The sequence below is a fragment of the Sorex araneus genome, chromosome X (genome assembly GCF_027595985.1).
Source record: "Sorex araneus isolate mSorAra2 chromosome X, mSorAra2.pri, whole genome shotgun sequence".
Taxonomy (NCBI): domain Eukaryota; kingdom Metazoa; phylum Chordata; class Mammalia; order Eulipotyphla; family Soricidae; genus Sorex; species Sorex araneus.
The window spans coordinates 73,314,188-73,324,716 of record NC_073313.1 but is presented as its reverse complement, the minus strand read 5'-3'; the positions used below and the strand labels follow the sequence as shown (position 1 = coordinate 73,324,716).

The 10,529-nt window shown below is 62.6% G+C and overlaps 1 protein-coding gene across 1 annotated transcript; it reads right to left on the bottom strand.

The window, feature by feature from the left end:
* Positions 1-3,614: 3,614 nt before the first annotated feature.
* SOX3 (SRY-box transcription factor 3) lies at positions 3,615-10,046 on the bottom strand. Its single transcript, XM_055121104.1, has 4 exons — positions 9,972-10,046; positions 8,778-8,948; positions 5,779-6,285; positions 3,615-5,621 (listed from the first exon to the last, which is right to left on the bottom strand). The coding sequence occupies exons 1-4, from the start codon at positions 10,044-10,046 to the stop codon at positions 4,203-4,205; spliced, it is 2,172 nt and encodes a 723-aa protein (XP_054977079.1). The 3' UTR covers positions 3,615-4,202.
* Positions 10,047-10,529: the final 483 nt, after the last annotated feature.

Genomic DNA, 10,529 nt, shown 5'->3' with positions numbered 1-10,529 from the left:
ACCATCTCACTGTAGGATAATTCCTATCTGAAGGTCAGCTCTGTCTGGGGTCTGGTCACAGGGAGTCAAAGATGGGCAAGTGTTCTATCTTAAGAGCACCCCGTGCTCCCCCACATCTCTCTTTTTATTGTAGGAGTACTGCTATTTATTCAGCTATTGATTAAGCTGATTGAATTTGGCATGTACTTCACATTATTTTTTTTCGAATGTTAATTTTATTTATTTACTTTTAATTTTTTTAAATCGGCTCACCGTTTGCAAACTTGATTGCAAACTTTTCCTTGATTGCAAACTTTTCCTGTTTGAGTTTCAATCATACAATGATCGGACACCCAGCCCTCCACCAGTGTACATCTCCCACCACCAATGTCCCCAGTATCCCCCCTCCCACTCCACCTCCTGCCTCTATGGCAGAAAATCTCCCCTATACTCTCTTTTGTATTGCTTTCCCCCACGTCTCTCTTTTTCTTTTTTGCCTTTTGAGTCACACCTGCTGATGCACAGGGGTTACTCCTGGTTTTGCGCTCAGGAATTGCTCCTGGCGGTGCTTGGGAGACCATATGGGATGCTGGGAATCGAACCCGGGTCGGCCGTGTGCAAGGCAAACGCCCTACCCGCTGTGCTATCGCTCCTGCCCCCTTTTTTCTCTTTTTTTTGGGTCACACCTGGCTATGCACAGGGGTTACTCCTGGCTTTGCACTCAGGAATTGCTCCTGGCAGTGCTTGGGAGACCATATGGGATGCTCAACCACTGCCCCCCACCCCCATCTCTTAACCATTCCTCAAGCCCTGCTTGCGTGAGCTTTTGTGCCAGGAATTTCCTCTTTTCTCCAAAGCTCCTCCTAGATTAGAGGGCGACTAAGCACTGGGGACTAAGAGTTGGTGGGTGTCTTGGGCAGAGCAGAGGGCCTGTGATCTCACCAAGCCAACTCAGCCACCTGGATTACCTTCATTTCCTCTGGAGGGACCGATTTCCTCTGATGCAGAAGCCTCCCACTGAGTTGGGGGTTTGAGCTGATTTGGTCAGTGTGCCCTTGGAGTAACAGAACCTTGATTTCCAGTGAAGGCTTCGCAGAACCACCCTCTGTCACCCAGTGGGAAACTGTCCTGGTAGAAGTAGTCGAGGGAGGCATGGAGGGGGAAAGAGGTTTTTTTGATTGGGTGGGGAAGTGCTCCAGTTTGAAAACTCAGGCCTCCAGGATGCCTGGGGACTCGAGTTCAGGAGGCTGCCCAGAGCTGTAGTGTAGGGAAGCAGTGGCGGGGAGGCTCGGGCGGGGGGTGGGCGGGGAACACCTTTCATCTTCAATCCTCCAATATGCTGATGGATAAAATCTTTTCTCTTAAAGACAATTTGGAAATCAGACACAGTGGAGCACAAAGCCACGATGTGTCAGGGGCCGAGTGAGCGGTGTTTAACCTGGACCTTCTGAGGAGGCAGCTTCACAATGGAGTCTTCCAAAGGGGCAGTGTCACTTTAGTCCCCCTCCCTGGGCACCGCCCCCTCAGTGGGGCAGAATCGCTTGTTTTTACCCTCTCTTTCCTGGAGTCTCCTGAGCTCCCCAACTGCTAGCAGAGTTAGCACTGGGCAGGTACTTAACTGAGGTGTAACCTCCGTGAAATTTATCAAGGGGAGTGTGTGCATGAGAAGTTTCCTCCTGGGCCATGCCACGGGTCTCTGGAGGGGTGTGTGCCTGTGTAGTGTGTGCGTGCACGCTTGCGTGTAGGTGTGTGTGTGTGTGAGAGAGAGAGAGAGAGAGAGAGAGAGAGAGAGAGAGAGAGCCCCCTTTAACTCAGAGCAACAAGGATTGCAGTCTCGCTGAACCTGGCGGGCCCCATCCCTGCAGCTGGGCTAGCTCCAGGGCCCTCCCAGTGCCATAGGACTCCCGGGGTGGAGACTCAGTGCTGGGGTCTGTGTGTCACGGCCCCACGCCTCCCTGTCCTAGTCGTAGTGAGGGGGACTTCGGGAGGTGGGGGGAAGGCAGTGCCAGCGTCTTCAGGGTCCGGGTGGCGCTGTCTTTACAGAGACCCGGCCATTCATGAGGAGGGGGGGTGTTGAGGCGGGCTCAGCTCAGCCTGCAGGATCCGCAGTGATGTGTAAAAAAGCGGGCACGACCCCCGAAGCTGCAGAAAGCCCTCGCCCATCCCCCGCCCCCCCGCGGCCCCCCTGAGCCCCCGCAGGTGAATGGTTGGCCCCGCACAAAGGAAGCCGGTTGGAAATGTGGAATTCGGATCAATTTACGGGACATTCTGTCGCCCAGAGTTGCAGCGGACCTCAGGCCACGATAACCCGTTGTCCACGGTGCAGGGTGCCCGGCTTATTGGAAAGACCGAGTTTAGTTATTCCGGGATAGCGAGGTAACAGGATTAAAGGGATTAAGGAAATCACCTCAAACAGCTGAGAAGGGGGTAAAAAAACACTGGTTCTATTTGTTTTCTTCCTAGGCCCCAAACAGATACACTGGCTGAGCCGCGTGGCCGAGCGCGAAACGAAGGGCCCTTGGGGGTGGAGGGGCGCACTGTGGAATGCCCAGCGGTCAGGGCTGGGGGAAAGTGGGAGGGGCAGAGAAAGAGGGCTGTGTGCTGGCGATGGGAGAGCGCCTCTTGCAAGTGGGTTGACAAGTCTGAAAAAAAAAAAGCTATCCTATCCTAGGACTTCGAAGAATTATTTCTAAGGAGGCAAGGTGCGCTTTTGCAAGTCAATTTTCAGTGTGGAATGCGGGTTCCCACGCTACAGCGCCCCGGGTTGAATGGGACGGGATTTCCTGCTAAGGGGTGCCTGTGAACAGGTTTTTAAAAATAGGATCAATGAGATTTCCGAAGGCTTTTCGTTTAGTAAATATTTCAGTTCCGCTCAAATGTCTTCCAGCCCCATACCACAAAGGTAAAGGTGCCCTGTTTTGGGGGGGAAGTGGGGGGAGGGGGCGCGGTTGCAGCGGCCACGGGCGAGCGGCCTCTCTTTTCCCGCCTGGCGCGGCAGCCGACTTTCACCGCTATCAACAAGTGCGTGGCTGTGAGGTGTGCCCGCTTCGCGCGTGCCCGGCCCCAGAAGACGCTCTCAGCCAGGCCAGCCTCCTCCTCCTCGGGGATTCTGTTGAAAACACTGGGAGAGATTTGCATTCCCAGGCGCTAAGCAAAACCAAGTGAGAGCAGGATACCCACAGCCCCTCACCCCTCTCCGTCCCTGGGACGGCACCGCAGTTCTAAATACGGAGCGTCCGGCCCCGCCCCAACCCGCGCCTGAAATCTCAGGCCCGCGCAACCAGGGAGACTCCGTTCATTTGGTTATAAAATTTATTGATCTCTCACTTAAGCGATTAAGAGCGAAACCTCGAAAAAAACCTGAAACAAAACCGACCCCTTCCCCGCCACCCCCCAACGAAATCCAAATACTTTAGCGCGACGAAATAGCAAAACGAGATCACGGGCAGAAGTTATCAATGCAACAGTTTTTAATGCAGATTGGCCAGAAGTTGTCCCGCGCGGCGCAGGGGCGGCGGGGAGGGAGGCACAGGGCACACCTGGCTATAAATTAACCTTGGCCTCGGCTGCCGCGCTCCCTCGCGCCGGTCAGCCCCCCCACCCCCACCCCCACCCTCCCCACCCCCCCAAAAGCCAGGAGGAAAACAGAGGGAACGCGAAGGGGCGGGGGAGGGGCTCTGCGGTGCTCGGGGCAGCTTCGCCCGAGAAAGCACGCTCGTGCCACTCCTGCGGCAGCGGCAAACTAACGCGACGGCTGCAACAAAATAACGCAGGAACCTAGGCGGCGGCGGCGGCGGCGGCGGCGGCGGGGGTCGTCCTGTTTCTCTTCACCCGCCTCGCAGCGCGTCCCAGCCCGCCACGGGGGAGGGCCGGGGACGGCGGCGAGGGGGCCCGCGAGCGAGCGTTCTCAAGTCCCCATCTCCGCCACTCCTGCTGGCGAGTTTCTTTTTTTTTTTCATTCTTTTTCTTTTTTTCTTTTTTTTTTCTCCCTCTTTTCTTTCCGCTTTTGTACAAAACCCGACTGGCGGGGCCCCAAAACCCAAAACCACCAACAACCACAAAAAAAACAAAAACAAAAACACCCAAAAAACTTTTGAGTCCTGCCCCCATCAGCGGTACAAGGCAACAGTCCCAGGCGAGCGGAGCTAGAGAGCAAGGCGTCCCGAGGCGGGGGTGCGGGGCGGGGGGCGCGGGGCGCGGGGGGCCGCGGGGGGGGCCCGCGCTCAGATGTGGGTGAGCGGCACGGTGCCGTTGACCGCAGTCCCGGCGCCCTGGTAGTGCTGGTGCACGCCGTGCAGGCGGCCGCCGGGCAGCGGCGAGGCGGCGTCGGCCGCGTCCCCGCCGGGCGGCAGGTACATGCTGATCATGTCGCGCAGGTCGCCGAGGCACGCGCGCTGCGAGTGCGACGCGATGGCGGGCGGCGGCGAGCTGGGCTCCGTCTTCACCACGGCGCCCATGGGGCCCAGGCTCATGGCGGCGGCGGCGGCGGCGGCGGCCGAGGGCTGCGGCCCGTAGGCGGCGGCGGCGGCGGCGGCGGCGGCGGCGGCCGAGGGCGCCATGCCCCCGTAGCCCGAGGCGGCGGCCGCGGCGTTCATGTAGCTCTGCGCGGCCGGCGGCATCATGGGCCCGTACTGCAGGCCGGCCATGTCGTAGCGGTGCATCTGCGGCAGCGCGGGCGGCGGCGGCTGGCTGCCCATGCTCGGGGGCTGCGCGTAGCCCAGCTGCTCCTGCACCAGCGAGTACGCGCCGTTGGGCCAGCCGTTCACGTGCGAGTACGTGTCCAGCCGCTGGCCCACGCCCACCGGGCTGCTGGCGGCCGCGGCGGCGGCGGCGGCGGCGGCGGCGGCGGCAGCGGCGGCGCCGGGGGGCAGCAGGCCGCCGGGCAGCGAGTACTTGTCCTTCTTGAGCAGCGTCTTGGTCTTGCGGCGCGGCCGGTACTTGTAGTCCGGGTACTCTTTCATGTGCACGGCGCGCAGCCGCTTGGCCTCGTCGATGAACGGCCGCTTCTCGGCGTCGCTCAGCAGCTTCCAGTCGGCGCCCAGGCGCTTGCTGATCTCCGAGTTGTGCATCTTGGGGTTCTCCAGGGCCATCTTGCGCCGCTGCCCGCGGGACCACACCATGAAGGCGTTCATGGGCCGCTTGACGCGGTCCTGCTCGCCGCCGCCGCCGCCGCCGCCGCCGCCACCGCCGCCCGCGCTCGCGCTGCCGCCGCCGCCGCCGCCGCTGCCGCCGCCGCCGCCCGCGTTCGCGCCGCCGCCCGCGTTCGCGCCGCTCTTGCCTGCGCCTCCCGGGGCGGCCGGGCCGCCCGCGCCCGCCGCCGGGCCGGGCGGTCCCACGGGGTTCTTGAGCTCACTCTCCAGCAGGCTGTACATCGTCGGGGCGGGAAGAAGGTGCGCCAGAGTGGCGGGAGGAGAAGGCGCTCCCGGGACTGGAGGCGCGGCCACGGTGAAAAGGCCCTGGGACTCCGTCGGTGGGTGCTGGAGGGCCGGCCGGTGGGCCAGCGGGTCAGGCGGGAAGGACTGGCGAGCCCAAGTGGCCCGTGCGCGGTCAGCGGGAGGCTGCAGGCTGCCGGCACCTGATGCGCGCTTGGGAGCGGGTTGCTTTCGCAGTCCGGCTGGGCGCCCGCCGGGTCCCTTATATACCTGCTCGGATCCCCCGGGGTTGGGGCTCGGTCCGCCCCTCGCCACCGGGAGGCCCGGTGATTGACAGGCTCGCCGTGATGCGCCCTAGCCAATCATCACGGAGCCCCTGTTCGGCCCCGCTCGAGAGAAAAAAAGTTCGTGGAGCCCTTTAGTTCACCCCCACGCCCCCGTGGGCCCGGGGGACGTGATGAGAGTTATTCAGGAGGCGGGAGCCCCGGAGCGTCTCTCCGCGACCACCAATTAGGGTCTCAAAAGTTTCAAAGAACGAAAGTCCAGGAGGTGACTGGGGGGGAGGGGGCGCGCGGGCAGGAGGGGGGCTTGCTGCGGAGGGCGAGGGGCGTCCTCGGGGTTCCAGACGCACCTCGGCGGCCCCGATTTGGGGGCCCCCCGGCCCTCGGGGCCACCCTCCAGGGCTTTCCGCTATCCGCGCGCGCGACACCCGCGGCCGTTTCCGCGGCCCGCTCTGGGGACGTGGAGCTGAGCCGGCTCCCCGGGCGGGCTGGGGGACCCCGCGCGCCCCCGGGGGGACCCCGGGAGCTGCCGAGAAGCCGCCGGGCGGCGCGTCGGACGCGGAGCGGGACTCGGGGGCCCCCGGAGGGTACCAGAGGCGGGGCTGGGAACCGCGGAGCGCACCGGGGGGTTTGCCAGCTTCCCCGGCGGCGGGCTGGGAGGGCGAGCGGGCAGCCGGCCCCGGCTCCCAGGCGGCGGCGTGGCAAGTGTGTGGGGGGCGGAGGGGGGGGACGGCCTCGGCGCGCCCACTCCGGGCCCCCGCTTAGCGGCCCCTTTTTGTCTCTGCTCTCGGGCCATTTCGGTTTTTCCAGTCCGATGCCCCTGAGGGGGAGGGTCGGGCCCCTTGGAAAATCCGTTTTCATGGCAACACGGAGCCGCTCGGAGTGAAAGAAAAGTTTCTTGAAGGGGGGGGGACGGTGGCCGGAGAGGAGCCGGGGCTGTCCTCGGGGCGGATCGCCGGGCCCCCTCGGCGGGCCGTGCACCTGCCGGGAAGGACCACTGAGCACTGTTCTCGCCGCGCTGCCGCGCCGCCTCCCCGGGGAGCAGGGGCTGCTAACGGATTCCGTCCTTCTCCATCCCCCCACCCTTTTGTTTCTGTCTTCCAGCCTGCTTCACTGGAGCCCCGGGACCAGAGGCAGCACACTCCCCTCCACGTTTGGGGTTGTCCCTCCAAGACGGGTGGCGCGGGAATCCCGGCTGCGGAGAGAGGGGACCCCGGCCGCCGCCGCCGGCCCAAGTCGTGGCTCAGCGTCTGAAACTCCCGGAGCCGCCCGTGGAGACGGGTGGGAAGACGCAGCTAGCCGGGCACGAGTGGCAGAGATTGAAAAAAGGTGTCCGCGCGGTGTGGGGCCTCGTCGCCGCCGTCCCCTCCCCCACCAGCCTCGTGGAAAGGTGGGGAACCCAAAGAGAGGCGTACACCTTAAGTGTAAAAACAATGAATACGAATGTATTCAAACGCCCAAGTGGTGCGTGCAGCGCTAATACATCAGCAGCAGATTCTGGGGACTCCTGCAGCCTTGCGCTTGCATCTTTCCTGCACAAAGTTGCAATTGGCGGCTTGGGGGAGAAAATCGCCTCTCCCGGGCTAGCAGAATTGCTGCTTGCCGGCCGCATCGCCTCCCGGAAGTTTGGGGTTGCCAACCCCCACTCCCACCCCCCACCCATTTAAGTTTGGTGTGCGTTCCCCCCTCGGCGCCCAAGCAAACATCCGCAGGCCGGGACTGCCCTCATTTGCATGGGTGCACAGATTTGGAGTGTTAAACTCTTTGGCATGGTTCTGTGGAGAGGTTTTGTGTGTTTGTGCGCGTGTGGCAGCGCGCGCGCGTGCGTGCGCGTGGGGCGTGTGAGCGTGCGAGCTTGCTTCACACTTAAAGCTGATACGAACTGGCAGGCACGCCTCCGAAAACCGAGCGTCCGGCAACGCTCACGTGCACCCGTTTTCTGGGCAAATGGGCTGACAAAAACCAACTTTTCCTAGGCAAACCCAGCATCTCCCAAGGAAGTCCCTGTGCTGCATGCAGTCCTGCCCTCCCGCCGCCTCCTCCAGATGCTTCCTTGGGTTTCCGAGGCTGTTGCTAAGTGAAGCGCGTTTTCGAAAAACTACCCAACGGACGCGCGGCCGGGCGTCCAGCAGCCTGACAGATGTCAGGATGCCTTCCAAGTTTTAGTACCCAAGTAAGCCATTGTGGTGACAGCGCCTGGGCTGCATTTTCCCGAGGCAAGGGGTGTGGTGCTGGACCCCCCTCCCACCTCGAGCTGCTCTCTGAGTAGTTTATTCCGCCGAACGGGCTACCCGCCCCCCCCTCCAGTCCCCCCCCCCCAACACCACTGTTTGTCATTTGATCACATCTACCCCGGGACTTAGGTTAGCTCATTTTCACTTTGCATCCTTCTGCCAGATTTCCAACAGACTTATGCCAAGATCAGACACCTTCTTTCCCCCTCCTGGCCGTCCTCCGAGACTGCGATGAAAGCAGCGCTCGTGCCGCGTGGCGCTGGAGGGATCTGCACAGCCCAGAGGCAAAGGTACACGGAATTTCCTTCAAAACGCTTCGGAGACGCTGCCTGTTCGGTGGACGAGCTAAACCACTGGTTAAGGGGGGGGGGGGCGGGGGGGGCGGGAGTGGGAGGTGGAGGAGATGTTGGGGGGAGTGGCTGGATGCAAAACCTGCTCTCTCGGTCCACCCGTTCCCCGGTGCGACCTTCCCTGGGGGTCGTTAGAAGTGTCGCCAAGGGTGACCAGGGCCCGACTGGCCTCCATGCCTCACTCGGGGGCGGCAATCTGAGTGTTGAACCTGCTCCCTTGCGTCCAGCGAGGAAAGAGGAGCGACACCGCGGGACCCACGGCCAGCCCTCCCCCAGCTCTCTGGGGGCTCGACGGCTCTCTCCCTTCCAGGTGTCCGGAGACCCCGTGGGCGGCGGACAGGACCGGGGATGGTGGGCTGGGAGTCAGGCCAAGCACCCACACTTCCCAGGTCCCCGCCCACCCCGGAGAGCTCCGCTTCCCTCCGCCGGGGGCTGGGCCTGGGGCTCCGAGGACCCAGGGCGCGGCAACAGCGCCGTTTGTTGGCTTCGCTTGGGAACTTCACCCAGAGAGGTCCCCCTCCTTGCCCTCTGGGATTTCGACGTGGTTGGTCCTCTACCTACCGAAGAGGCAGCCAGCTTTACCGAAGGGGGGGGGCAAAAGTGGTCCCGGAAGGGCCCGTTTTTGTCAACCTTGGGGCTCCCAAGTCTTTGCATGACCGACACGGCAGGCTCCCGGGTGCACAGGGGCCGAGCCCCCCTCCCCCCACAGTTGGCCTTCCTCTGGGCTTGAAGCTAGGCAGAAAGCAGTGTTCCATGGGCCTCAGATCTGCAAAATACCCTTGGCACAGTTGTGCCTTGGAGCTACGGGTGTGGAGAGCCCAGCGGGAGAGAGGCTGACCCCCCCAGCACTCAGCAGGGAGCCACCACATTTATTCCCCCCGGGGAGCCTCGCTCAAGGGTTCGACTGCATTAAGGCTCGTCCTCTTTACAAAGTTGCCTTTTGAACGTTGAGTGGGATGCGGTGAGTGGGTGCCTGCGCCAGCTCCGGGGAGGGGGAGGGGCGCGGACAATATTTGAACTGGTTGTGGGGAGCGGTTTCCCTTTCTCCGGGAGCGCTCCGGCTGGGGGAAGGTAGAAATTTCTCCTTGCACTCTCCACCATTCCAAGAGCGTGGCTTGCTGGAGGGCGGTGGGGGGGGGGGCGGGGAGGGGAGTGTGCTCATCCAAACCCAGGCCTTCCTACTTCCTCCTGAAGTACCTTGGCTGACTCGGGCTCCTAGCCAAGCTGTAAATCCGGTGCAGATTTGCCCTAGAAATCAGAGGCTCGGGTCTGTGGTACTACGGTCTCATAAAAGATCCCAAAGTCCCTAGTTCTCCAACGGGGTGAAAGAAGGTGCCTTCCGGTTCTCCTGAGATACATCTCCCCGCCCCCCACTTGCCCGGGAAGCACCCCTTTCCTGCAGGGCTGGGAGGGCGGAATGCAGAGGCCAACCTAGGCGATGCTCTGTAAAGAAAGGTTTTGCAGGCTGCGCAGGTACGGCCCAGGCGAGTTCTGCTGCCCTTTGTGGGGACCGTCTCGGGGCGAGAGGGTGTACTTTTGAAAGCGCCTTTCCCGAGTTCCACTGAAATACTTAAGTGGGCCAACCCCTGGCCTTTTGTGAAGCCGCAGGGCATGCAGCTATTAATGACCACCTCTCCTTTTTCCCTAGGCTCGGAGCGATTGGGCAACCTTTGCCATCCCCTCGCCTAGTCCAACAGGGCCTGTGCCCTCCGAAAGGAAGTTAGGCACAAGCCCAGACAACCGGCTTCCACTTGCCGCGGGAGGGTTTATTTCCTGTGTCTCAGCCAAGTCCGCTGCGCGCTCCCCGCCACCTTCCTGGAGCGCCGACATCTCCCCGCAGCCAAGCCCGGGGGGGGGCGGTCTCGGGCGCACGTGCACGCGGGGGGCGCCCCCCAGGGCCAGGCCCGCCCTCCCTCGGAGCCTGCGGCCTTTCTCGCTTCCTGTAAATGCTCGGCACTGTAAATGCTCGGCCCTCTGGCAGGGCCATGGAGTTTTCCTGACGCTCGGGCTGGGCAAGCCAGCCCAATCTCATTCTCATCACTTGAGGTTGAGTTCTTCCCCACTGGCCCACGCGGCACGGGGGGGGGGTTGGGGGAGGATGCCAGGAAAATACCTGAACCTGCAGGGGGGCGGGGGTGGAGCGGCCCGACCTTCGGCCCCAAGCCGCAGGGGGCGCAGGATGGAGCCCGGGGTGAGGGTGGTGGGGGTGGGGGAGAGCCTCCGGGAGAAAAGTGTGAAACCCCCCCTCCCCGGATTCCTTTGCAGCCGTTCTTGTCCCGTCTCCTTTACACTCTCTACCCCTGTTCTCTTAAG

What these genes read in the sequence shown, in the direction of transcription:
- SOX3 (XM_055121104.1), bottom strand. Translation starts at nt 10,046, where the DNA reads ATGTCGGCGCTCCAGGAAGGTGGCGGGGAGCGCGCAGCGGACTTGGCT. An exon ending in AGGAAATAAACCCTCCCGCG is followed by an intron (nt 8,949 to 9,971) that starts GCAAGTGGAAGC and finishes CTTTCTGCCTAG; the next exon opens with CTTCAAGCCCAGAGGAAGGC. An exon ending in TAAAGCTGGCTGCCTCTTCG is followed by an intron (nt 6,286 to 8,777) that starts GTAGGTAGAGGA and finishes TCGCCCTCCCAG; the next exon opens with CCCGCCGCCGGGGAAGCTGG.